Source organism: Schistocerca americana, chromosome 2 (genome assembly GCF_021461395.2).
Source record: "Schistocerca americana isolate TAMUIC-IGC-003095 chromosome 2, iqSchAmer2.1, whole genome shotgun sequence".
Classification (NCBI taxonomy): Eukaryota; Metazoa; Arthropoda; class Insecta; order Orthoptera; family Acrididae; genus Schistocerca; species Schistocerca americana.
In genome coordinates, this window is record NC_060120.1 from 691653 (window position 1) to 718678 (window position 27026).

Consider the following 27026-nt stretch of genomic DNA (forward strand, 5'->3'; position numbering starts at 1 on the left):
AAACCGTAAAGTATTTATTTCTTCTCCCTGGACATTGAATCCTGCTCCAAATTTTTCCTTTGTTTCCTTTTCTGTTTGCTCACTATACAGACTGAATAACATCGGCGATAGGCTGCAACCCTGTCTCACTCCCTTCCAAACCGCTTCTTCCCTTTCGTGTCCTTCGACTCTGTCTTCTAACGTAAGACGTGGGGTCAGTATTGCCTTCCGTTTTCCAAACTGATCTTCCTCGAGCTCAGCTTCTATCAGTTTTCCCATTCCTCTGTAAAGAACTCGTATTAGTATTTTGCAGCCGTGACTTATTAAACTGCTAGTTTGGTAATTTTCACACCTGTCAACACCTGCTTTCTTTCGGATTGGAATTACTGTAATCTTCTTGAAGTGTGAGGGTATTTCGCCTGTATCAAACATCTTGCTCTCTAGATGGAAGAGTTTTGTCGTCGCTGGCTCTCCCAAGACGATCAGTAACTCTAACGGAATGCTGTCTACTCCTGGGCCCTTGTTTCGACTTAGCCTTCCAGTGCTTTGTAAAATTCTTCTCGCAGTATCATATCTCTTTTCTGATCTTCCTCTGTGTCCGTTTCCTTTTCCCTTCCTTCCACCTATCTGCTTTCCCTTCTTTGCTTATGACTGGTTTTCCATCTGTGTTCTTGATATTCATACAGGTGGTTATCGTTTCTCCAAAGGTCTCTTTAATTTTGCTGTAGGCAGTATCTATCTTACCCCTAGTAATATATGCTTCTACATCTTTACATTTGTTCTCCAGCCATTCCTGCTTAGCCATTCAGCATTTCCTGTCGAGCTCGTTTTTGAGACGTTTGTATTTAATTTCGCCTGCATCATTTGTGACATTTTTTTGATTTCCTTCTTTCATCGATCAAATTCAACATCTCTTGTGTTACCTAAGGATATCTACTGAACTTCGTCTCTTCACCTACCTGATCCTCTGCTGCTTTCACTATTTCATCTCTCAAAGCTACCCATGCTTCTTCTACTGTATCCCTTTCTCCTGTTTTTGTCAATCGTTGCGTAATGCTTCCTCTGAAACTCTCTACGACCTCTTGTGCTTTCAGTTTAGTCAGGTTCCATCTCCTTAAATTCCTGCCTTTTTGCAGTTTCTTCAGTTTTAATCTGCAGTTCATAACCAATAAATTGTTGTCAGAGACCATATCTGCCTCTGGAAATTTCTTACAATTCAAAATCTGGTTCCTAAATCTCTGTATAACCATTATATTATTAATCCAAGACCGTCCAGTGTCTCCAAGTCTCTTCCACACGTATACAACCTTCTCTCAAGATCCTTTAACGAAGTGTTGGCTATGATTAAATTATGCTCTGTGTAAAATTCGACCAGGTGGCTTCCTCTTTAATTCTTTTCCCCCAGTCCACATTCTCCTACTACTTTTCCTTCGCATCCTTTTCCTACTGTCGAATTCCAGTCCCCCATGACTATTAAATTTTCGGCTCCCTTAAAGTCTGAATAGTTTCTTGAGGATATATGGGCAAGGAAATCGGCCATGTCCTCTTCAAAGGTACAGCCTCGGCATTTGATTTAAATTGTTAAGGAAAACCATGTAAGCAACCACTTTCTGGATGGCAGGGTGGGGACCTGAAGCGCCATTCTTCCGAATACGAATCTAATGTCTCGTCACAGCAGCACTTTGCTCATCAGAGTATCAAGGAGTCCAGTCATCCGTAAGCTGGGTCTAACAAATTTGATTACAAGTATCACCGACCTCTCACCACTACGTGCAAACCAGTAGTCAGAAAAGACGGTTCTTTAAATTCTCTAAGAGGGTTCTCGAGAGATGTGTAGCGTCTTTTTTCGACTATCTGTAGTTAAAATGGTTCATTATATCTGTTAAACGCTCTCGGCAATCAAACAGACCTGTAACCATTGGCATAGCGCTTCATTTTATACGCTGTAAGTCTCCTGTTAATCCAGCATGATAAGACTACTATACTTTTGGGCAGTACTAAAGTGTCAACCTTAGTAATATATGTCTTCTCTTTTGTAGGCAATTTTTCCTATCAATGATTCATAGACTGCCATTTGCTTTTCTGATAACTGGGATTAGGTGGTTTCTCCATTTCATATACCTATTTAATGCTAATTCCAAATACTTATATGGCGTGACTAATTCTAATGTCTCAGTAATCCGGAAGTACCACACTCTTACGTTTCATGGACATCACAAATCTGCTTCTGTCTACTGTAAGAAATAACTCTCGGTCTTTGCACCAGGCTGACATTTTGTCGTGATCTAACAGGAGGTTACTAGTGTGTAAGCAGCGCTGTCATTTTTCCGTGGAGCTCTGGATGAAAATTTTGTCAAGCTATGCGCAGTGGATGCCTGTCGCTCACACGGACGTGTGTGGCACCGAGTATTCGTCTGTGCGATTTTTAGCAACTCGATTGTTGTGGTGACGTGGAACTTCTAACACTATCTCTCCCAGATTTGGGCCTCTGACAATGTTTCTCACTGGTCGACAGACCGAACGCATGAATGTCGAAATACATTTCAGGAACTGGAATGATTCGAATGTTGTGGAAATAGTTTTGAATCGGATATTTTCTTCGTTACCTTGCGTAATATAGAACGCTAATGATTTATGAAACTGTAAGTTGTGTTTCCAATAACTGCAGTTCTGTAGCGGATAAGGATGGACCACTCCATTAGAAATATTGCATGAAGAGAAATCAATAAAGGATGTAGGACATTTTAAAGTATTATGTGTTGACATTAATAATAAACTGAACTGGTAGGCCCTTTTTACAAGTGGTCATTAACGTCTAATCTGTGCAACTGTTACATTACGGATACCAGCAGATTTTGGGAATAGAAATTTCAGAAATAGACTTTCTTTTACTATTTTTACTAAAATCTTATGGTATCGTATTTTGGGTAACTCGTCACTGACGAAGAGATTTTTCGTTGCACAGAACCTTTTAATAACGACAATATATGGTGTACTGTATACAACGACTTATAGAGAGCTCTTAAAATAACTGGACATATCTACAACAGCTTCACAATACACTTATCCCTTATGAAGCTTGTTGGCAGCAAGTAGTCACAGCTCGAAAAAAAGCTAACATCCATATTCTTATAAATAATACCAGAAGAAGAAATGATTTACACTGTCTTTCATTCCGCTTTGTTCATGTGGCACGGGAAGAAGCGAGATATTCGCAAATAAAAAATCTTTGATCATTTACTCATTGATGTAAAGGATCTACTAGATAATTATATTACTTAAAACATAAATGGCAATTATATCTGCTTGAGAGCTCCCTGTGTCTGTATGTTTAACAACATCATGTGCCTGTGCGTGCGTGCTTACGCGCGTGTGTGTGTGTCTCAGATTGAGACAGAGAGAAAGAGAGAGAGAATTTAACATAGTATATTCGAAAAATAGTAACAAGAAATGGTATATTAAGACAACCATGTAACTGATCACCATGTTACCGTATTTTTAATTGAGAAACTATGCGGAAAGTGATAACCTGATGCATTCCGTATCGTAATGAGAAAAGGAAATGAAACTCCATGGAACACATAAACAATTCACTAACAAACCAGCTAGATTGCACTCACTCAATACTTACCACTCTTTAGATTTCAATTTCAAATCAGATCCAACGTTTACTAGAAACTGAGTGAACTATAGCACAAAGAATCCTTGCAGTTGCCTTAAAATATATTCTGTATTTGAACCTTCAGAATCTTATTACGAAATTTGTGAAAAACATTCATGAATTACTCGTGATAGGGAAATACTTTTCTCAGTCTAGGAGTTGTAAGTGAGACACAAATAATTCTACTAACTAATACAGTGGTGTGCGAAAATTAAGGCGGAAACTAACTGTAGAATGATGTGTCACTGTCAAGTAACTTTTAAAAACTTTGTGCTGTGCCTTACGGCAGGTGTTGTCATTGGGGAAGCCACGTCAGAGAGATCCACCGCATGAGTGTCAAGGGAAGTGATCCCAGTGGTGGTTTCCCGTTGCCTTCCACTGATGATGAAATGATAATGAGGACAGCACATCACCCAGTCCCTGAGCGGAGAAAATATCCGACCCAGCCGGGAATCGAACGCGGGTCCCTTGCCGTGTCAGACCACTGCGCTAGCCACTTTTTTTATTTCCTTGTTCGTTGTTGATCGTTGGGTTTGGTCGTTGCGGACATCACATGACATCCGTTAAAGTTCGTTTGTTAATCCTTCCACTCAGTTTTTTTTTAATTACAGAGGCTAACCAGCTCTCTGACCGAACACGCTGAGCTACCGTGCCGGCAATCACTCAGCTATCGGGGCGGACTGTCAAATAACAACCTGATGAAACCTGGAACGTAAGTGGAAGGAACTGCTACACTGCAGAAGATAACTGAAAGAATTAAGCAGTCAAACGGAAATGACAACTTTATTCAGAGACAAGATTTACACTGATCACCACGGACGGCAGTGCCTGATGTCCAGCGAGTTGCCACGCTGGCCGCAAGTGTGGTGAGGGATCCTGTGGTGGGACACTCCACCCCTCCACCAGCGCGGTTGACTGCTGGGTGGTCGCTGGTGCACGTGGACGTCTCCCCAACACATCCGTGGGACTGAAGTTGGGGGACGCGCCGACCAGTCCATTCACAGAATATCCTCTAGTTCCAAGAAGTTGCTCCACCTCGTCACGCATTGTCATAAATAAAAAATTAAGCGAGGACCGAATGTACCCCTGAAAAGACGCACATTGAGAAGGAATACAGTCTCACAATCTCACCGTTTAGTGTTCCGCGTTGAAAGATTTGGAGGTCAGTACGCCCATGTAACGTTATGTCTCCCGACAATATACCACCTGGTGCAGTATGCACCCTTTCCTGGGTGCATTATGTACCCTTATATGGCGCGAGGTGCCAACGAGTAATGCATCCAGGAGCACTATGGAAAAGGCGATACTGCAGTGTCTGTGTTATTCCGAATTACGAGCCAGTGTTCCTCTCGACTTGGATGCATGTCCGAAGGAGCAGTGCATTGTACTCTGGAATAAAATAGGCACTGCAGTATCGTATTTACCCGCCGACACCGGGCAGGCGACTTTCAAGTAGAATGACTCCCCAGGACGGGAATTTACGTAATGGATGTACAAGTTGTAGACACATGGTTGACGACAAATGGTAGTTTGGCTCAAGCCGTGAGTCCCATTCGGATGGCCAGATGGTAAGGCGGCTGCTCGCGACGAGCGGGAAATCGGGGTTCGAGTGCCGGTCCGCTACACATTTTCACAGTCGTCGATCCACTATACAAATGATGGTTGCGCATATTCGCAACTGAGAATACATTTCGTGTATTACCGAACATGGTCGCTTTGGCGGTACAGGTGTTATGGTGCGGGGAGGCAGTACGTTGCATGGGTTTACTGACCTCCAAATCGGTACACTCACCGGTCATCGTTTTTCCGACACTGTACTGTTTCCCCATTTGCATCTTTTTATGACTGACAGTGCGCGACAGCATCGAACAGTTCAAATGGAGGAGCTCTTGGAACGAGAGGATAGTCGTAGAATGGACTGTCCTTCCCTTCCCCGAATTAAGTCACATCGAGTACACGAGGCATCCGTTGGGAACACGTACTGCAGCAACTTCAGTCGCACCGAGACCACACAGCGGTTGTCATCCGCGATGGGGGAGGCGCGGAACGCGCTTACCGGTCATTGGGTCAGCGTGGGACACGCTGTAGAGAGTACATTGCCGGCCATGCTGAACACACACGCTTTTAAGAACCGTGTCCCGCGTTTTGTAATGCCCAGGGAATCATCAAGAGTCGCGATGACTTCAGCGTAATTATTGTCGGTAAATAAAAGTGTCATTCCTGTTCGTCTCATTGATTAATTATTTGCGTTAGCTGCTGTACTATATAGTAACAGTTCTTTCTATGTATTGTCCAAGTTTCGTCAAGCTATACTACTTGACAGTGTCACGTCGTACGAAGATAAGTTTCATTCTTAAGTTTTGCACACAAGTGTATTTCGAATTATACATTAAAGTGATTGAAAATAAAACAGTCTTCCACATTTCTTTACAGTAATTATATCCACCTGCTGACAGTTAATTATAACTTTGTCCAAGCTTCCTCAAGAAAGGAAGACATCTTCACCGTAGAGATGAAGGACCTCTTCACCCGGGTGGCGAACGACATAATTGCAACGACGGCTTTTGGTCTCAAGGTGGATTCGCTGATGGACCGCGACAACAGTTTATACCGCATGGGCCGCAGACTGACGAAGGTAAACCCCCTTACCGCTGCTGGTTACTTCGTATCGCCGAGGATCATGCAGGTAGGTTCGACGAGTGCTCTACTGAGCTGCCTTAGTCGAGCTTACACGGATTTCCGACTTTCCTTGTCTTACAATGTTATTGCAGGTGCTGGGCATCCCATTCTTCGACCGAAAGTCGGTGCAATTCTTCAGGTCAATGGTAAGGGACGCAATTCAGGCCAGAAAGAGGGAGGGTATCGTTCGTCCGGACGTGATAAATTTGCTACTGCAAGCACGCCGAGGTGACGTAAACTCTGAGGAGCAAGAGAAGATCGGACCTACAAAACGCGATGTTATGAGTAAGTACATAGCAGCAACTACCGTAACACCTTCTCAGAGTGACAGCTCTTGAGTTCACAAGGTTTTTCGCAATGCTTTTGAGTTTTTCTTGAGATTTTGAGTAAAATTTCCGCTACAGCTGTTCTTTTAAGTAAATGTAGCTCATTCCTCGTGTCACCAAGCCTTTACGTATGTTAGGTCGCAGAAGAGTTTAGATTTATAATGAAGTACCTGCTCTCAGTAACTTAAAGTAACCAGTTTGAAATTGTACTACAAACTGCTGCTTCCTCACACCGCTAGATACAAACATCAATTATATCTTTACGCTAGTAAAACACACAAGGTTAATAAACTACGAGTAAATCGAAATTTCACATATACGAGGGCTATTCGGAAAGTAAGGAACGATGCATCGCGAAATGGAAACCACAGTGCAAATCAAAACTGTTTTATTTTCAACAGTTAGCTACAACGTCCAGCTATTTATCTCCATAGTCGCCGATCCGACTTAGACGTTTGTCGTAGCGTTGTACCAACTTGCCAATACCCTCGTTACAGAAGGCAGCCGCCAGTGCTTTCCGCCAATTCTCTACGCTGGCCTACAGCGCGTTGTCCGTGCCGTGCGGTTCGTCTGAGCAGAGATGAAACTCAAGAGGGAGACAATTACGGGCTGTATTGTGGGTAATAAAACATTTCAATTGAAAACGATGCAGGAGGATTTTCATTGTCTCTGCAGAATGCGGCTGAGAATTGTCTTGAAGAAGAAAATGCACGACAGTTGTGTAATGTTGGCTACATAGCTCCAGGCGAAATTTCTCACCAGACCCTCGTACTTGGCGGGAGACACTATTGTTCTAGGTATCTTTATATGCTCCCTGTGTGCTCAGAACTAAAAAAAAAGACGTAATGTGATCGACGGGCATACTAGAGGCACTGTCCAACACACCTGTGCAAAACGTCATCGGATTTTCACTTTGGTTTCCATTTCGCGACCGATCGTTCCTTACTTTCCGAATAACCCTCGTACTACGGTTTCTCCGAAGCTGTTTAGTGTATTTGTAAAGCTGCTAAATTTCCACTCTTGCTGAGAGTCTCACAATAATGATGCAGCTATAAAGACTGTATCCCAAGTCTCCAAGAAAAGTTCTGTTTTGAGAAGACCTAATTAGACTCTGGGTACAAATAATTTGTGCTACATACTAATTTCCTAACGTTAACTGCTTAACATTTCAAGTCAGCGAGAAATTTCTTATTTGTATTTATTGTATATCTAAATATATCTGTCATTAAATAAATATCTTTGTCAGCACCTGCGACCGGAAGAAGCGGTAGACCTTGCAATGTTTAATAGATACTATTGAAGAAGAAATTAAGCTTTGCTGCCTTTGTGAGGAATGCGTAGATCACATTAATAATGTTTATGGATGTAGAGGAAGCTTTCCATAATGTCAATAGGTAGAATGTGTTCAAAACAACGAATAAAATTATGATGGAGTAATTACAGTTACAGAAGAGTTATGTTATGTTTATGTTATCGACAGCGAATGAAAAAAGAAGGAAACCAAGGTTTGTGAGTCTGTTACTTGTAACTGAATTTATGCGCTAGCCATTTTGTTCCTCTGAAACGATTTTACCTGGGAGTTTATAGGATGAGGTCATGCTGAAAATTAACATCTCCGAATTTTTTACCTGAAAACTCTTATAGCATTTCAAATAAAAAAGCGTTATTAACTTTGTAAATTTTCACGTACAACCTCATCTGTGCTTGGACCGCTTCATCACCATCAAAGTTAAGTCCTCGAAGGTGTTCTCAAAGTTTTGGAAACATGAAAATCTGATGGGGCCAAGTCGGGAATGTATGCAGGATGATGGATGACAGCAAACTCAAGGGGTCGGGTTGTCACACATGTCGCGACATTCGTCTGTCGTTTGGCATTGTCACGCTGAAAGAGAGGACGAGTGGACGAATTCTTCGAATTTGAAACTCCGTTACAGCGCGCTGTTGCTCACGCACCGACGTAGTTACACCACAGACCTAGTTACGCTACACACCGCCTTGTTACACGCTACAATTCGGATTCCTCTAGCAGCAAAGGGCTGCAAATATGTAGACATAAAGAATAAAGATATAGAATGTTAATAACATTGGTTTTCTTTAAGATGTTTTTAAGAGTTTTCACATAAAAATTCGGAATTTTGCTTTCCAGCGCACCCTCGTGTAACAATAATCTTATTTGAACAAGTTGAAAATCCCATAGTAGCTGTTCTAAAGTAGCACAGGATTGTGTTGCGGCATTTATAAAATTAGAGCGACCCATCGCTAGTGTAAATAGGAATGTAGAATGCAAAACTTCCAAAAGAATACACATGAAGTGGAGAAACAGATGAGTAGAATTGCCTATACAACCTGTGTGAAAACAAACATGGTTAAATTTCAGAGACCCGAGTTCCTGTATATCTGTGTGATAAACTGACTTACTGCCGACTTAATATAATGTATGGTTTTCCTGAATTAGGTCTTCTGAATATGTGGAATGGGTTCTGATATGCTCTTTGTACCTGATATTAAAGCTTGTAACATTCTTTATAATATATGCAGAGCTATTATATTTGAATTAATAACCTGTGAAACTATTATACAGATATTTTTCTTCTGTTATTGATAGTAGGCCATTTTGACATTTTTGTGTCTGGCTGATAACTGTGTTTTCATCACGTTTCGTTTCGTTTCTCTGGTATGAAAGTCTTTTTTGATCTGCACTTCTATATGTCTAATGTGTTCGTAACTTTGCTGATTTCAGTTTAAGTTTTTCCCTTTATGTATCTTGCTTTTTCCTCCAATTGCACCCATTGTTTAAGCTGCATTCATAATCCTGCTCTGTTTTTCTTGTTAATAATTTTGGTTGTCGGTTTGCCACACGTCAAGTGGCTGCCAGGTTTCGAAGAAATACCTAGTTCGATATCTTGTGGAATTGCTGAATTTAAAGATACAACAAGAAAATAATTTAATACACACTCATGCTCATAAATAAAGGATAATGCTGATACATGGTGAAACAGCGCTCTGGTGGGCAGTTTGAGGGTTTAAATTACCTCGGGGTATGACCATGCGGTGCATTTGACCTGCGGTCGTCGCGCGGTGGCGCTGGCAGCAGTCTACATACGCAGAGATGTGTTGGTGCATGTCAGAGCTCGGTGCAACGAATAAGTGTGCAGACGTTTTCGGTCGTGACTGTGCGTAGAAAGAACACATATTGATGACGTTATGAGAGGTAGAATACTAGGGCGACTGGAGGCTGGTCAACCACAGCAAGTCGTAGCATGGGCCCTCCGTGTGCCACAAAGTGTGATCTCAGGATTATGGCAACGATTCCAGCAGACAGCAAACGTGTCCAGGTGCTACAGTACGGGACGTCCACAGTGTAAAACACCACAAGAAGACCGATATCTCTCCATCAGTGCCCGCAGACGGCCACAGAGTACTGCAGGTAGCCTTGCTCGGGACCTTACCGCAGCCACTGGAACAGTTGTCCCCAAACACACAGTCTACAGACGACTGAACAGACATGGTTTATTCGCCCGAAGACCTGCAAGGTGCATTCCACTGACCCCTGGTCACAGGAGAGCCCGTAAAGTCTGGTGTCAAGAACACAGTACATTGTCATTGGAACAGTGGTCCCACGTTATGTTCACGGACGAGACCAGGTGTGGTCTGAACAGTGATTCTCGCCGGGTTTTCATCTGACGTGAACCAGGAACCAGATACCAACCCCTTAATGTCCTTGAAAGGGACCTGTATGGAGGTCGTGGTTTGATGGCGTGGGCTGGGATTATGATTGGTGCACGTACACCCCTGAATGTCTTTGGCAGAGGAACTGTAACAGGTCAGGTGTATCAGGACGCCATTTGCACCAGTGTGTCCGCCTTTTCAGGGCTGCACTGGGTCCCACATTCCTCCTGATGGATGATAAGTCGCGGCCCCACCGAGCTGCTATCGTGGAGGAGTATCCAGAAACAGACGATATCGGGCGAATGGAGTGGCCTGCCTGTTCTCCAGACCTAAGCCCCTTAGAGCACCTCTGGGATGCTCTCGGTCGACGTATCGCTGCACGTCTTCAAACCCCTACGACACTTCAGGAGCTCCGACAGGCACTGGTGTAAGAATGGGAGGCTATACTACAGCAGCTGCTCGACCACGTGATCCAGAGTATGCCAACCTGTTGTGCGGCCTGAGTACGTGGGCATGGTGATCATGTCCCATATCGATGTTGGGGTACATGCGCAGGAAACAGTGGCGTTATGTAGCACATGTGTTTCGGGACGGTTTCCTCAACTTATCACCAATACCGTGGACTTGCAGATCTGTGTCGTGTGTGTTCCCTATGTGCCTATGCTATTAGAGCCAGTTTTGTGTGGTGCCACGCTGTGTGGCACCACATTCTGCAGTTATCCTTAATTTATGAGCATGAGTGTAATTTGTGCCTCATGTCTTTTGGGATAGTCTTGAAATACATTAAGGTGAGAAAAGTCGTGTCGGATCTCCTGTCGCTCAGCGTAGATCAGAAACTGGACTGACTGCTCTGCTGTGTCCTATAAATATTCGATGGGAATCATGTCGGGTGATTTGGGTGGCCGAGTCATTCGCTCGAATTTTGCAGAACGTTCTTCAAACCAGTCGCAAACAATTCTGTCCCGGTGGCATGGCCCATTGTCATTAATAAAAATTCCATCTTTGCTTGGAAACATGAAGTCCGTGGATGGCTTCAAATGGTCTCGAAGCAGTCGAATAGAAACATTTCCAGTCAATGATTAGTTGCGTTGGACCACAGCATACAGTCCATTACACGCAAATAGAGCCCCCACCATTATGAAGCGACCACCAGCTTGCTCAGTTAGCTGTTAGCAAACGTACTCCCCTCGGTCGTCTGCTGTGACAGCCCGTTAACGTCAGATTTCGCCGCTCTGTCCTAATGGATACGTTCATCATACGTGCCACACTGACTGCTGCAGCTACTTCACGAAGTGTTGCTTGTCTGTTGTCACTGACAACTCTACGCACACGCCGCTACTCTCGGCGAAGGCCTCGGCCACGGCACTGTCCGTGATGAGAGGTACTGTAATGCCTGGAATTTGGTAGTCTCGGCGCACTATTGACGCGTCTAGCTCCGACTGTCATTCGGCGTTCGAAGTCTGTTACGTCCCGTCGTGCGCTCATAATCACCTCGGAAACCTTTACACTTGTATCACCTGAGAGCAAATGACAGCCCCACCAGTGCGCTGCCCTCTTTGTACCTTGTACACGTGATACTAAGGCCATCTGTGTACGACTTTTGTCACCTCAGTGTGCTGCGTCCCGGCGATGGCAGCGCTCTTGACCTGCTGCTGCGCATCTTTATTTGTTTTTCTTTTCCGACGGCAGCTCTGACTGACGACGACATCGCGGCGCAGGCTCTGATATTTTTCTTCGGTGGCTTCGAAAACGTGTCAACAGCGCTGGCCTTCTGCAGCCACCTGCTGGCTACACACGCGGAGGTGCAGCGGCGCCTGCTGGACGAGGTGGACGATCTGATGCAGAAGAGCGGGGGCCAGCCCAGCTACGAGCAGGTCATGGCCAGCCAGTACCTCGACATGGTCGTCTCCGGTAAGCGGAATTCTTCGTAGGACCTTGACATTATTTTCGAAGTCATTAATCTTGTATCTTATCATTTACGTAGTTTTGTCAACTAGTATACCGATGAGAGTTTCACCACCTGCTAAACCAGTTGTGACTAAATGCAAAGCGATTTGAGGGTTGTATCCGTGGCATTATGGACCCTATAAAAATACATGGAAGTCATAAGTTGTGTTGTCATCATTTTCTTTAATTACGCTTTTAGATTTATGCATCATCAGATTAATCTGAAAAAGTCCGTAAGGAACCACAAGTAATATATAATGCATAATAGTAGTTACTGACCATTAAAAGCAAAGAGAAAAAATGTACCAAAATACAGTGTGAAAACATACCAAGATTTTTGTGATCACTTGTAGGTATGGACTCATCCATCTTTTCCGTGAGACAATATGCCAAGCCGGATGATTGCGGCAACTGCGCCTTACAGGAGGGCGATTAGGCCGCCAGGTGGCAGTCGTGGTGAGGATCAATACTTAAGACTTGAATACGATTATTATAATCGCAAACTGGAGGCCGAGTATAGTTACAAAATAAATATACATCATGTCGAAAACCATAAAATAACCTGCTTTAGAGAGAGAATCAAATCTCATGTTGTAGGGAAGGGAAGCTAGTTCCTTGTTGCCATACCCTTCAATGCCGGGATAGAAAATGTCATATTGAACCAGGATAATGAAAGACTCCATACTTCATTTCACTGGAGAAATGCCTTAAGCAATGTACTGGCTTCTGACTGTCCTACACGATCCCGCGATTTGTCATCCTTACTGTCTTTCTGGGAAGACGTGTGCTCCCGTAGCAGCTTTGAGTCACCAATCACCATGAATCATTGGCATGTGCTTCAGGCATGGTTAGAAATTCCTCAAGATGACATTTGGAGGCTGTTTGCTTCCGTGGCACAACAAATACTGCAGTGAATTCGTGTACTTGGGGGACCCAGTTCATACTAGTTTTGATGAATATGTCCCGAATAGAATGGAAGTTTAATCATCTAATAACCGTTACGTGATGAACACCTCTACAATGTTTCGCAAACATCAGACTTTTGCTACATGTTGTGACACTTTCCATTCCCATGAGTGTATACTGAGACACATTGGACGCTATCGAGCGAGATGTAAGTAATCTGAACAGTGATAGCAAGAACCTTATAGAGTAATGAGCGTCACAGGAGTGAGCATGGGTTACGATTACTCCCATTGCTTTTCGTGTCTCGAGGAGTCCACAGCACGACACGTCGTCGCTACCTTCACGGCGAAGGGGAATGCTACACGATGCTATGTATGTGCTAGGTATGTGCCTTTATTTCATTTGCTCATGACACTGATATTATAGATCGACTGGACAAAGTCCACATATGGATTAACCCTCCTGCCGTAGATGACTTGGTAAGGTCTCAGGCCAGTGGAAGCACCCATTTTTTTTCGTCTTACGGTCGTATTGCATGCACAAGACCAAAATCCAAGTTTTCATGGTTCTTGCTAGTATTTATTGTTATAAATCTTAAAAATGATTCAGCGTGTTCGCTCGACGATTCCATCGTCTCTGGTATTTCTCGCTGAATCATCAACATAAATTAAAACTGATAAATTTCCTCCATTGATCAATAATTAATCTAGACGATGAACCCAACTTATGACTAAACTTTTACGTACAGTTTTTCAAACGTTTTGTCATTCTAACAGATGTTTGATATCCTAGTATGTCGAGAAATGATCGAACGTGCTTGTATTTGTTCCCTTCTTATTCTTAGGTATTGATCCAATAATTCCTAAGTCTACTCTTCCAAAAGTCTCATGCACCTCTTCCAGAGGTTCATACGTTTCACAAATTAATCTCCGCCTTGTAGGAGTTACATTGTTGAACATCAGATTTACGACTTGTTCACTACAACGTTTGGACTCATCTGCTACTCGTTGTTTACTTTACACAATGGCCGGGGAACAAATAATGTTACTATTCTTGAGTAAAATTACGCTGTTCTTGAGTAACTACCCACGCTATTTCCTTTATTAGAGATTTTGTGCCCGCATCTCGTGGTCGTGCGGTAGCGTTCTCGCTTCCCACGCACGGGTTCCCGGGTTCGATTCCCGGCGGGGTCAGGGATTTTCTCTGCCTCGTGATGGCTGGGTGTTGTGTGCTGTCCTTCGGTTAGTTAGGTTTAAGTAGTTCTAAGTTCTAGGGGACTGCTGACCATAGATGTTAAGTCCCATAGTGCTCAGAGCCAGATTTTGTGTGTCAGCCCATCTATGTCTTCATAAATAAAATTCTTTCTTACTTTTCATTCCCTGTTTATTATCGTCTTCAGTTGCCTGTAACTCTCCTTGGCTTTCGTCAGCATCCACGTGTTGCCTACGTAATCGGTGAATTCTCTTGAACTGGAATTCACTGACTCATATCGCCCACTGGGTACGTAAAATTCAGCAACCATTTAAACATAATATGTTCCGTCATTATCATGAACTCTCTTCCTCCTAAGAACCAGTTGATGTGAGACAAAGCAATTTTCTATAGTAGTGCCTTAGTGCAGTTATATTCCAGCTTCTTCACCTGATAGAAAGCGAAAAGTAAAGGGTGTTTACAACCGTAGTGCGACAGAATAGCAGCAACAGCAGAATTCAGCCCGTAAGCTACATAAATTCAGGGGAAGGGAGAGTAAGATTTAAAATCGCGTGCGACGAAGTCATTAAGAGACGCAGCCGCAGCTCGGGTTGGGGAATGATGACGAAGGAGCCCGGGAGTTTCTTCTTCAAAGAATTCGTCAAGGCATTTGTTAAAGCGGTTGAGGAAATCGCGGAAACGCTAATCCAGATGGCTGGACGGTGCGAATGCAGCGACAATGACTTGGCCTCCTCACTCAGTTCGTGTTGCTGGAAGAACAGGCTCTCCAAAACATGGGTACGCTATCGCATACACTGCTGTTAAACGAGTTTATGTTGTTTTCTTTTTATCTTTCGATGGACAGATGAATGTTTGGAATCCTATGATTTGCTAGTCTGAAGAATATCTGTAGTTTGTTAACATTCTGCAGTTCAGAGAAGTTCGTGATAACTTCAGTTAATTTGTGATCAGAACGAGTGCTGTCGCTCGTTGAAGACGCACAGATCTGTTTGCTTGACTGAGTGCAAGGGGGCGCTTATCTATAGTTACAGACACACAGTAAACTAACTGGACTCTCTTGCATCGCTGTTTTGTGTCTTCGCTGAAAATAGTTACGTCGTAGAGGTGCGCAAGAGGTTGTGTTCGGGTGAGTCGTAAATCCATCGCCCGTAAATAAATGGCATGTGAAAATATGTGTACAATCCTGTACACGCAAAAAAAAGAAGGAATGGTCCTCGCTACTTAGATCGTAAGCGGAAAACAATACGAAAAATTTTGATCATCTCTTAAAATTTCTGCTTGTTTACTTACTCGTATCCCTCTTGTAATTACATTATTATTCTGGTAAGATCTTTTTAAATTAAATAATAATAACATACGTCATTGTCGTAGCTGATTACATCTTGCACGGCGATGCAGAAGTGCTTGAACAAACAAGCGCGGTCAGCGTAACATCCTTTCTCCTTCCCGAGGCAGCTGTTTAACCTTATCCTACTTTTGCTTAAAATATGTGGTTCGTGGCCTTCCCGTAACTTCCAAAAGTGTCTACGTGTGTTTGACGAGAACAGTTCCCCCGTTATGTGTTCGCAGAGTCGCTCCGGATGTACCCGTCTGCCTTCGTCCTCGACCGCCAGTGCGTGCGACCCTACCGCCTGCCGGCCACAGAGCACTGCCGGGGAGTCGAACTGCGGCCCGGGGACGACGTCTGGGTGTTCGTCCACGCCATCCACAACGACCCCAAGTACTTCCCACAGCCAGAGCGCTTCGACCCGCAGCGCTTTAGCCCCGAGAACAGGCGCAGCATCAACAAGTCCAGTTACTTCCCCTTCGGATCTGGGCCTCGCATGTGCATTGGTAAGCATTTTTCTCGTGTTGCAACCACCTATTGGGACATTAAACTTCTTGTACGAATGCATGCTTTCGCGGCGACATCCGTTAGTAAAACATTCTCGGGTTTCAAACCGCGTCAAGTGGTTTACTGCCCACGAGCTTTCGGCAGAGATCTCCTCTGCCACTGTCAAGTGGATGACAATAGCAGACGATATCTCTGCCGAAAGCTCGTGGGCAGTAAACCACTTGACGCGGCTTGAAACCCGAGAATGTTTTATTAATGAAACTTCTTGATCGTCCGGTCACTGTTTATATTGGTGACCTCAGCTTGTTCACTGGTTTACTTCCAGGGATAAGGGGTGCAGTAGTGCGGCGTTGTTTGCCGAAGTCTTTTTACCCACATTAAAAAATGATTGTTATATTCTCTTGCATTGTGACTTTTTCATTGCACAGTACACGGAGTACACTGAAAGTAAATACACTGACCATGCATGAAGAACACATAGGTAAAATATCTTTCTCGTAAACAGAATGACGCTCCTTAGACAAACGTAAATATAATTAACATATTGCTTCGGCCCCTTGTCGTGTGATTGTCGTCGTTTTCACTCCAAAGACTGGTTTGATGCAGCTCTCCACGCTATTCTATCCTGTGCAAGCCTCTTCATCTCTGAGTACCTACTGCAACCTACATCCTGCTGAATCTGCTTACTGTATTCATCTCCTGGCCTCCCCCTACGATTTTTACCGCCCCCCCCCCCCCCGTCCCACGCTTCCCTCCAGTACTAAATTGGTGACACCTTGATGCCTCAGAAAGGGTCCTACCAACCGATACCTTTTTCTAGTCAGCTTGTGCCACAAATTTCTAAGAGAAATTCTATTCAGTACCTCCTCATTAGCTACGTGGGCTACCCATCTAATCTTCAGCTTTCTTCTGTAGTAACACATTTCAAAAGCTTCTATTTTCTTCTTGTCTAAACTGTTTATCGTCCATGTTTCATTTCCATACATGGCTACACTCTGTACAAATACTTTCAGAAAGGTCTTCTGACACTTAAACCTATACTCGATGTTAACAAATTTCTCTTCTTCAGAAACGCTTTTTTTGACATTGCCAGTCTACATTTTATATCCTCTCTACTTCGGCCATCATCAGATAGTTTGCTTCCCAAACAGCAAAACTCACCTACTTCTTGAAGTGTCTCGTTTTCGAATATAATTCCCTCAGTATCACCTTATGTAATTCGACTAAATTTCATTATCCTCGTCTTGCTTTGCTTAATGCCCATCTTATATGCTCTTTTCAAGAGACTGTCCATTCCATTCAACTCCACTTCCAAGTCCTTTGCTGTCTCTGACAGAATTACAATGTAGCAGCAGACCTCAAAGTTTTTATTTCTTCTCCCTGCAGTTTAATTCTTACTCCAAATTTTTCTTTCGTTTCCCTTAGTGCTTGCTCAATATACAGATTGAATAACATCGGGGATAGGCTACAATCCTGTCTCACTCCCTTCTCAACCACTGCTCCCATTTCGTGCCCGTTGACTCTTATAGTTCCCATTTGGTTTCTGCACAAATTGTAAACAGCCTTTCGCTCCCTGTATTTGACTCCTTTCATCTTTAGAATTTGAAAGAGAGTATTACAGTCAACATTGTCAAAAGCTTTCTCTAAGTCTACAAATGACATAAATGTAGGTTTGCCTTTCATTAACCTATCTTCTATGAGAAGTCGTAGAGGTAGCATTGCCTCACGTGTTCCTAGATTTCTCATGAATCCAAACAACTTCCCCGAGGTCGGCTTCTACCAGTTTTCCATTCTGCTGTAAAGTATTCGTGTTAGTATTTTGCAGCTGTGACTTATTAACTGATAGCTCGGTAATTTTCACACCTGTCAGCACCTACTTTCTTTGGAATTGGCATTATTTTATTCTTCTTGAAGTCTGAGGGTATTCCGCCCATCTCACATCTCTTGCTCACCAGATGGAAGAGTTTTGTCATGGCAGGCTCTGCCCAGGCAATCAGTAGCTCTGACGGAATGCTGTGTACTCGCGGGGCCTTGTTCTGACTTAGGTCTTTCAGTGCTTTGTAAAATTTTTCACGCTGTTTCATAGCTCCCTTCTCATCTTCATCTACGTCCTTTTCCATTTCCATAATATTGCTGCTTGTATAAACCATCTATATGCTCCTTCCGCCTTCCTGCTTTGCATTCTTTGCTTAGCACTGGTTTTCCATCTGAGCTCTTGGTATTCGTATAGGCGATTCTCTTATCTCCAAAGGTTTCTTTAATTTTCCTGCGACATATGCTTCTACATCCTTACATTTGTCCTTTAGCCGTTCCTGCTTAGCCACTTTGCACTTTCTGTTGATCTCATTTTTAAGATGTTTTCATTGTCTTTCGCCTCCTTCATTTATTGCGTTTTTATATTTTCTCCTTTCATAGATTAAGTTCAACGTCTCTTGTGCTAACCAAGAATGTCTACAAGCCCTTGTCTTTTTACCTGCTTGATCCACTGCTGCCTTCACTATTTCATCTCTGAAAGCTACCCATTCTTCTTCTACTGTATCCCTTTCCCCTGTTCTTGCCAATCGTTCCCTAATGCTGTGTCTGAAACTCTCTACAACCTCTGCTTCTTTCAATTTATACAGGCCCAATATTCTTAAATTGCAACCTTTTAGCAGTTTCTTCAGTTTTAATCTACAGTTCATAACCAATAAATTGTGGTCAGAGACCACATCTGCCCCTGTAAATGCCTTACAATTTAAAACCTGTTTCGGAAACCTCAGTCTTACCATTATACAATCACCCTGAAACCTTACTGTGTCTCCAGGTTTTTTCCACGTATACAACCTTTCTCATGGTTCCTGAACCAAGCATTAGCTATGATTAAATTATGCTCTGTGCAAAATTCAGCCAGGCGGCCTCCTCTTTCATTCCTTTTCCTCAGTCTATATTCACCTACTGCTTTTCCTCCTCTTCCTTTTCCCTCTATCGAATTCCAGTCCCCCCATAACTATTAAATTTTCAGCTCCCTTGACTGTCTGAATAATTTCTTTTATCTCATAATGTATTTCCTCGATGTCCTCCCCATCTGCGGAGCTAGTTGGGATATAACTTTAGATACAGCTGTTTATTAAAAAAAGGATTGTCTCAAAAGAGGAACGACACAAATGACATCAGCGCTCAGCGTTCAGAATAACGTGTTTCAGCTATCTGGCCGCAAGCAATGAGTATCCGCAAGTAGGAGGCAATCTTCAAATTTGTAATGACCACACAACGGACAATAGTGATGAATACAAGGTATTTAATCAGCGATAGCTGCTGTATTGCAGACCTCCTGTTCCACGGCGAAAACAGTGGTTCGCCATATCATGTGATTGGGTTATCGTCAGACGTAGACTGACGCATGATACTGGCAGGCCTTGTCTGGCGCAGTAAGCAGGCTCTCCATCTCTGAGTCTGCAAGGACTGGAACTACCGCACGCCGTCGTATCGAGGGTGAACTGTGTGTCGTCGGCATAGCCATGTGCCACGCGCTGCAAAGTGTTAGTTTCACGGTCCACCTTGAACTGTCGCACACTGTAACAGAGGCCACAATGCAGCGCATCACGTGTCATTTCAGTGCTGGACAACACGAACTGATGAGCAGCAAACACGTTACACCGTCACGGACCCTCGAAGTATAGAGGAAGGTTGGCTCAATCAGTGTGTCACGGTACACAAAAGTAAATGCCGAAGACAAGATATGGGCATTTTATTCCACTTGCCATCAACAGACAGGTTTCTGTTAGGATATGGAGGTATGAGGGTAGTCATAAGGTTTTAATTATTGCATTATTTTTGTTGTTGCAGTTATGTATCTGCAATACTGGTGAACGCTGAAATCCTCACATCGCTGTACCACGCCACGCCACTGCAATTTTGAAAAGAAAATGGCGCATCCCATTTTAAGGGGAAGAACGTTGGAATGATCATTTTTGAGTTGATGAAGTTGAATTGCTGAAGTGGTACACAATCTCAGCGTAAAGACCCGGGATTCGCAAGAGGATGCCCGGGTTCTCGAAGACAAGCGCGCCGGAATCGAGGCAATAGCTGAAAAAGTGAAAAATCACTTATGGATGAATTTTCAACATCTTGCACGACGTTTTCAACATAATAAATATCACCCGTTGCTGTGTTCCGCGACTGCTGACATCCATTCACTATCTCGAATGTCCGCAGCTCGTGGTCGTGCGGTAGCGTTCTCGCTTCCCGCGCCTGGGTTCCCGGGTTCGATTCCCGGCGGGGTCAGGGATTATCTCTGCCTCGTGATGACTGGGTGTTGCGTGATGTCCTTAGGTTAGTTAGGTTTAAGTAGTTCTAAGTTCTACGGGACTGATGACCATAGCTGTTAAGTCCCATAGTGCTCAGAGCCACTATCTCGAATGACGTCGATGTCGACGGGACGTTGTAGCATAATCTTCCTTCATTTTGACACTCATTCAAAAAGCCCGTCGAACGGAGGCAGCGATGGATATGCTGCAGCTGTGTCAAGACTGTTCTCAGGCTTCAGACGCCTCTAGATGCAACATTATGACCCCGACACAGAGGAGGAAGGAAAACAGTGACAACATGTGGGTTCTTCGCCGCCGAAACGGGCGATACCCAGCCAACCTAGACTCAGGTGATGCTGGATGCCATGGTTTGGTCAAAACAAATTATGTTCATAAGGGGCAAACTGTAACAGTAGCATACTACCAAAATCTCCTCACTGTAAACTTCCCAAGGGGCCGATTTTGAACCACAACAATTTTCCGCAGCATTCTGCACAGGACACAATTATGCATGCTTCTCCTTTGGACTATACACAGACCTGTAAAATTAGGGTAGTCTATCATAGACTATCATAATTAAGCGTAGACTGTAGTAGATTTCCTAGCAGCTTTGGTCAGTTACCTGTACGTTAGGTGTGCTGCATACGTGTGGTGTGTTACCCCATCACAGTCGCTTTCTTTACATGTGCGATCGGCGTCTCTCTAGATTCCATTAAAAACCAGAAGCGCTGAACCGTCTGGACACTGAATGAGGATTTATAAAGGGCTGTGTAACATACGGAATATTTTTCTTCTACATAGTTGTCCTCTTGTCTGTTAGTTAAAAATAGCAGTATTTATAATAAAACACAAATTGTCAATTTTTAATTTAGGTTTTATTGTAGTAAAAATATAGAAAACAAACACTTTTATCATACAGCGTTATAAAACCAAATTTTGACAACAAAAATGTAAAATAAAAAAGCTGCAACACAAAATTATGTCAATCTTAGCTTCAAAACTTATTCGATTATATGAAATATATTTCTACTACTCATAAATAACTTTCGCGTTTATCAATAATAACAGGAATTTCTTGCCCTGAGCACAAGATGAGAACAATAATTATATACTTTTATGTCTGTGGGTGTAAACTATGATTGCATCAAAAGAAATTGCTTTGTATACATAAAAGCGCGGAAATTACACGATCAGCTGGTTTATATTACTTACAAAATGCGAGTGTATATTCTGCGTGTACGAAACGAAGAGGCAAACAAAGAGAAGTTGTTGGCTCCCAGATTCTCTCTTAGACATCCATTTGTATTTCCTTCCTTACCAAAACTGCCGGTAGTCCTACCATTTACTACACCATTTATGTAGTGTAATAAAACTACCAAATCATATTGGTAGACGGCAGCTCGTAAAACTTTGAATCATTCCGCTATATTCTCCTGACATGGCGTCCAGTGAGTACTTGAGGAAACATTGGTTACGAGGCATTTTCGGAATGACGACGAGGTGATTTTCAAGTTGGAACATTTTCTGGACAACCAAAACGCAGACAACCAAAGCGCTTGCCATGTCATGATATGTAGATTAAAAAAAAAGATGTTTTACAAAAGAATGACTGTATCGAGTTAGTAAAAAACAGCGAAACTTTGGCAGTTAAGAAATGCTTGAGAGTTCAGTCCACAGAAATAAGATTTATTTTTCGAACTGTTAAGAAAATAAGATTTTTTTCGAACTGTTAAGAAATTTCTAGGATTGATAGTGAACTTGGAGAGAGTTAAATATACCCGGGGTTCGCCAAAAATATGGAAACAGCAAAAACACAACACATTGCCATGCCTAATATGCAGTATGAGACCATTTGCCTTTCAAAATAGCTTCCAGTCGTCTGAGAAGGGACAGGTCACGTACGGTTTTCAAGGGAATCTTATTGTCCTGCGAAATTTTGTCAAGTTGAGGTAACGATGATGGAGGTGGAAAACGATGGCACACCCATCTCTCCAAAGTAGGCGACAAAGGCTCAGTAGTATTAGACACGGTGTCTGTTCCGGCCACAGGGATGCTACAATTCATCCAGCCCTGGACGACGTGAGCTTAGTGAATAGAGGTCTTGTCATCTTGGAACAAAGCACCGCCACTAGAGAGGGGAAAAGGGGGGGGGGAGAGTTTTACCAGGGGATGGACCTGATAAGCCAAAGGTGATATAGACCTTGGCAGTAACGTGACCTTCCGGATTAACCACGGAACCCATGGGATGTCACGATATGGGTGCCCAAATCATCGCCCACCTGGTTCACTCCTGGGACCTAAAGTCGGGCAGAAGTTGGGCACTGTGTGAAAAAAGACTCCTCTTAGCGAACGACTTTCTTCCATTGCCCCATGGTCGAGGTTTTATCGCTTCGACAAAATGTTTTCTGTTACAGGCATTTCCGCCAGCGACGAGCGGCTTTGCAGTTCTGGTTTGCTCCTGCTGACATAGTTCGCGAGTGGGCCATCCACTTCTGCATATACTTGTTACTGTCGTCCTTTTATTAACCGTCACAGTCCTCTTCAATCACCATCTGTGGCGATCACTGAGCAAGCAGTCTCGTCCGTGTTTCGACTTGGCGCATGATATTTTTTCTCTTTCCCTCTATATGGTATAAACGATACAGTGGCTCTTGAAACACCAAACACTTTGGCTCCCTTTGCCACGGAAACATCCATCATACGAGCAGAAACAATTTGCCCACGTTCGAATTCACTTAGCTCTTACACAAGGCACTCACAACTATACAGAACACCGTTGTTGGCACGACTGACACTTGTACCGTACTGAGGACACAGCAAGGCTGCCATTTGTGGTCATGTACAAGAAGGCATGCTCCAGGCTTGGCTAGCATCTGCATTTATGATTAACAATGCATTTGCGGCAGTCTTCCCATATTTTTGTCCAACCTCTGTACGAGCACATGCAGCGTTAAGTGGGTATACTGAAGAAGGAAATTCTGGTAAAGAAATCATCTCGGCTGCCAAAATTCTCCTATAACACTCTGCACAAGCACAAGCGGAACCAGCCAGCCGTGAAGATCTGGACCACCGTTACTGTGGCTGTGAAGTCGTCGCATATGCTTCATGTGTCGACTGCACATTCTGACGAAGACACTTGTAAATGGCTCTGCGAGATCATCTGTTTAATTGTGATTGTCCAGAATTATAAATTAGAGCTTGGGCAGCAGAGGCGGTTTCGTTTATCGAGATTTCTTACTTTATGGATGGCTACGGCATCGAGAGAAACGAATAAAAGTGATTACAAGATACGTTCGACTGATAGTTTAAACCGCAGTCCTCACAGGATCACCTTGTGGAAGCCTAGAAACTAGGTAAATGGTGTGTACCGAGAAATTTTTCCTTTAAATGAAGACGATGACGAGCTACAAATAGCTAATCTTTAGAGATATACTAGAATGAAACATCGGTAAGCACCTCCTGAAAGATACACATGTTCTTTTTGGGCTAATTATGTCTTCTACACAACTGAATAATAGGAAAGTAATTAATACTAACTCCTTGAGAACACCAGTAGGTAGCAAATTACGAGCACAGAATATGCTTCTGACTGGGGTCTTGTTGTTGCAGCGCAGAGGTTCGCGCTGATGGAGGTGAAGCTGGTGCTGGTGCACCTGCTGGCGCGGTTCAGCCTGGTGGCCGTCGCCGAAACGCCGGCGACTCTCCAGACGGACCCCAGCAGTCTGACGATGGCCATTAAGGGCGGCAGCTGGCTCGGGGTGCAGCGCAGACGTCGAACACAATTGGACAGCGAAGTTGGCTCGTTCGGGGGCTCTCGAGAGAGCGTGTTAATGAGAAATTTGTAACTGGTACTACTCTAGTACAAGAATCTTGTATTCTGTAGAATATGAGAGCAGAAGGGGATCACAGGTAGTCCGTGGAGAACTTTTCAGCTGACGCGCAACACTTGCGACATACAAATTCGAGGTCTGTAAATAAGTAATGACTCAGATTTTTTACGAGAATCTTAAGAAGAAAGTAGAGCTGTCTCCAACTCGAAGGATCGTTTTAACACGGCAGTGCTTTATTAGGCGTTGTTAAATTGAAGAGAATATGTTTTTGAATTTCTCCAATTTTTCGACAAATAACTAGCCAGCTACAGAATTACCTGCAGTGGCCTCCCCACCACAGTGAAGTTTCTTCATCAACAGAGGTGAAAGCTGTGATAACACATAAATCTGAAGACCGCCTGACGATTAAATCTCGGACATGTGGAGTCTGACAACCACTATATCACCTCGCAGTATGCAAGTTACACACAGAATACGCACAGTAAACTACAAATTTAGTCTGCCGCTTTCAAATTACTCTTCTTGGAAAGTACCTGCTATTGTAATGATCCTACGCACCTCTGGTAATCAAGCATGTAATCTGCCTCTATTACTCGCCCACAGTGTTATTGCGCCTGGGAGTTTGGGCCCTTCGGTCAGTTTATCGAGCGTTTTTACCCTGATAATTCACGAGGATACGCTAAACCACTTGATAATATATGCACAGCTGTGCCGAACACATTCACTGTGCGATGCGGTTTCCTTGGCCACCACCGTGCCTGTGACGTCACCGCATGTTTCCTGCATCAGCCGTGGGAGTCCAGGTACAATGATATCGTGGTTAGGTAGTACACTTATATTCTGAAAAATACCTTACGGTGCGTTGTGGAAGGTAGTTGCGGCTCCACTATCGTTCGCTCTCCCTTCTCCTTTCCATTCCTGTATTGCAAGTGGGAATAACCGCAGCCAGTAAACCTCTGTAACGGCTCCAATTTATCTAACTCATCTTGTTGTAGTCATTTCGCGTGAAACATAGCAGGAAATAATACGTTCACTGTTTCCTCTTGGAATATTTATTTTCTAAATTTCAATAACAAACCTCTCCTTGATACTCAACTCTTATCTTGTAAAATCTTGCAGTTTACTAAACATCTCCATAACGGCCTCGCGCTTCTTAAACGATACCATAACAAAACGTGACACACTTCTTTGCATTTTCTCAATTTCTTCTATTAATCCAGCCTGGAAATGGTCCCAGACTCACGAAAAACATTCAACAAAACGTTTTACAATTGTTCTGAAAGCCACTTATTTTGTGGATGAATTCTATTTCCAAATTTTTATTCCAGTGACTCTCAGCCTGGCAACTGTTTCCTCTACTGTTCGTTTTATGCGGCCGTTCCACTTGCGTCTGTCCGGTCGGACAGTTACTCCTTGGTATCTTACAGCTGGTACTGTTTCCAGCGGTTTACCACTGATATTGTAGTAGTTGTATTAGATCACCTGTACAAGGGTATTGGACATATTGTGCCATTACAATTTAAGAAATAACAAGATTTATTTGTATAGACATTTGTATAATTACAGATCTGGTTTGACAGGGATGGGACGAGTGGTTGGTCGTGGACTGAGAGCAGGAACTATTGCAATATTTTCTTGAAGTGGTTTGGAGGAAACAAGAACAAACAAAATCTGGATGGTAATATTAAGACTGAATCTTTTACTCTCCCACGTACAAGACTGGCTCAGACTCATTGGAATAATAATTAAGAAGTATAATTCATGCAGAAAAGAAGTGGTCGACAAAACATTGTTTAAAGCAGTGCTATCTTATTCGGTTTATCCCTAGAACAAATGCTATTTCTCAAGGAAGATATTTAATAATTTACACACTGTAAAACACTACCTCTCACTCTCATTGACTGTACACATTTACACACTTCGCACACTACATATAATACATACACATTATTTCCTAACAATGTACACAGCATCAGCTGACGTCATGACATTAGTGATGAAGTTTGTTTCCATTTTGTGTACCACAACTCGTTTGCTAGCCTCAAAAACCGACTCACTGTCCTTCTATGTGGAGTCAGATGTTCAACTTAGAAAGAAGATGAAATACTAGTATTATACAGTGCTCACCTTTGAGAGCAAGTATTTCCAGGTAAGAAAAAGAAGAACGAAAGAAAACAAAGTTAGTGTATAAGTGTTATTTGAAATCAGGTTTTAGCATTATTATCGTTATAATCGTCTACTTGTGTTATATTTTTTGTCAAATCCCTAACCAGAGTTATTTAAGTAATCCTTCATTGTATAAAACGCATTGCTTAACAGGTGTTTTAACCGCCTTTTTAAATAAGTTACTGTTAGTAATCTCTTTAATCTCCTTGGTCAATCTATTGTGCAATTTTATTCGTATGTAGAAAACTGTTTTCTGATTTCTATTGGTATTTTGTAATTGTAAATTCAGTGTAGATCTCGTTCCATGGTCATGACAGAGCTGTTTGTGCAGTAATTATCATGAATGAGTTTATTTGTGATGCATGCAACTAACTGATTATGTACTCACACGCTGTCTTTAATATCTCCATTGTTTCTTACATATCTTTACAATAAACTCTGCTACTATGGCCCTTTTCTGTCGTTCGAAAACTGTGTTCTTTTTTGTGTGTCTTTATTGTTCGGAAACGAATTCCATAGTTAAGAACTGAG

At 43.0% G+C, this 27026-nt stretch overlaps 1 protein-coding gene across 1 annotated transcript in view; it reads left to right on the forward strand.

Annotated features, from left to right (window-relative positions):
* The window catches only part of LOC124596574 (cytochrome P450 9e2-like), a 94363-nt gene extending 67429 nt beyond the window's left edge, over positions 1-26934 (forward strand). The window contains exons 3-7 of the mRNA XM_047135767.1: positions 6118-6326; positions 6412-6604; positions 12004-12225; positions 15949-16212; positions 24109-26934. Coding sequence (XP_046991723.1) covers positions 6118-6326; positions 6412-6604; positions 12004-12225; positions 15949-16212; positions 24109-24344 — 1124 coding nt within the window. The 3' untranslated portion in view covers positions 24345-26934. The remainder of the gene's footprint in view (positions 1-6117; positions 6327-6411; positions 6605-12003; positions 12226-15948; positions 16213-24108) is intronic.
* The last annotated feature ends 92 nt before the right edge of the window (positions 26935-27026 follow it).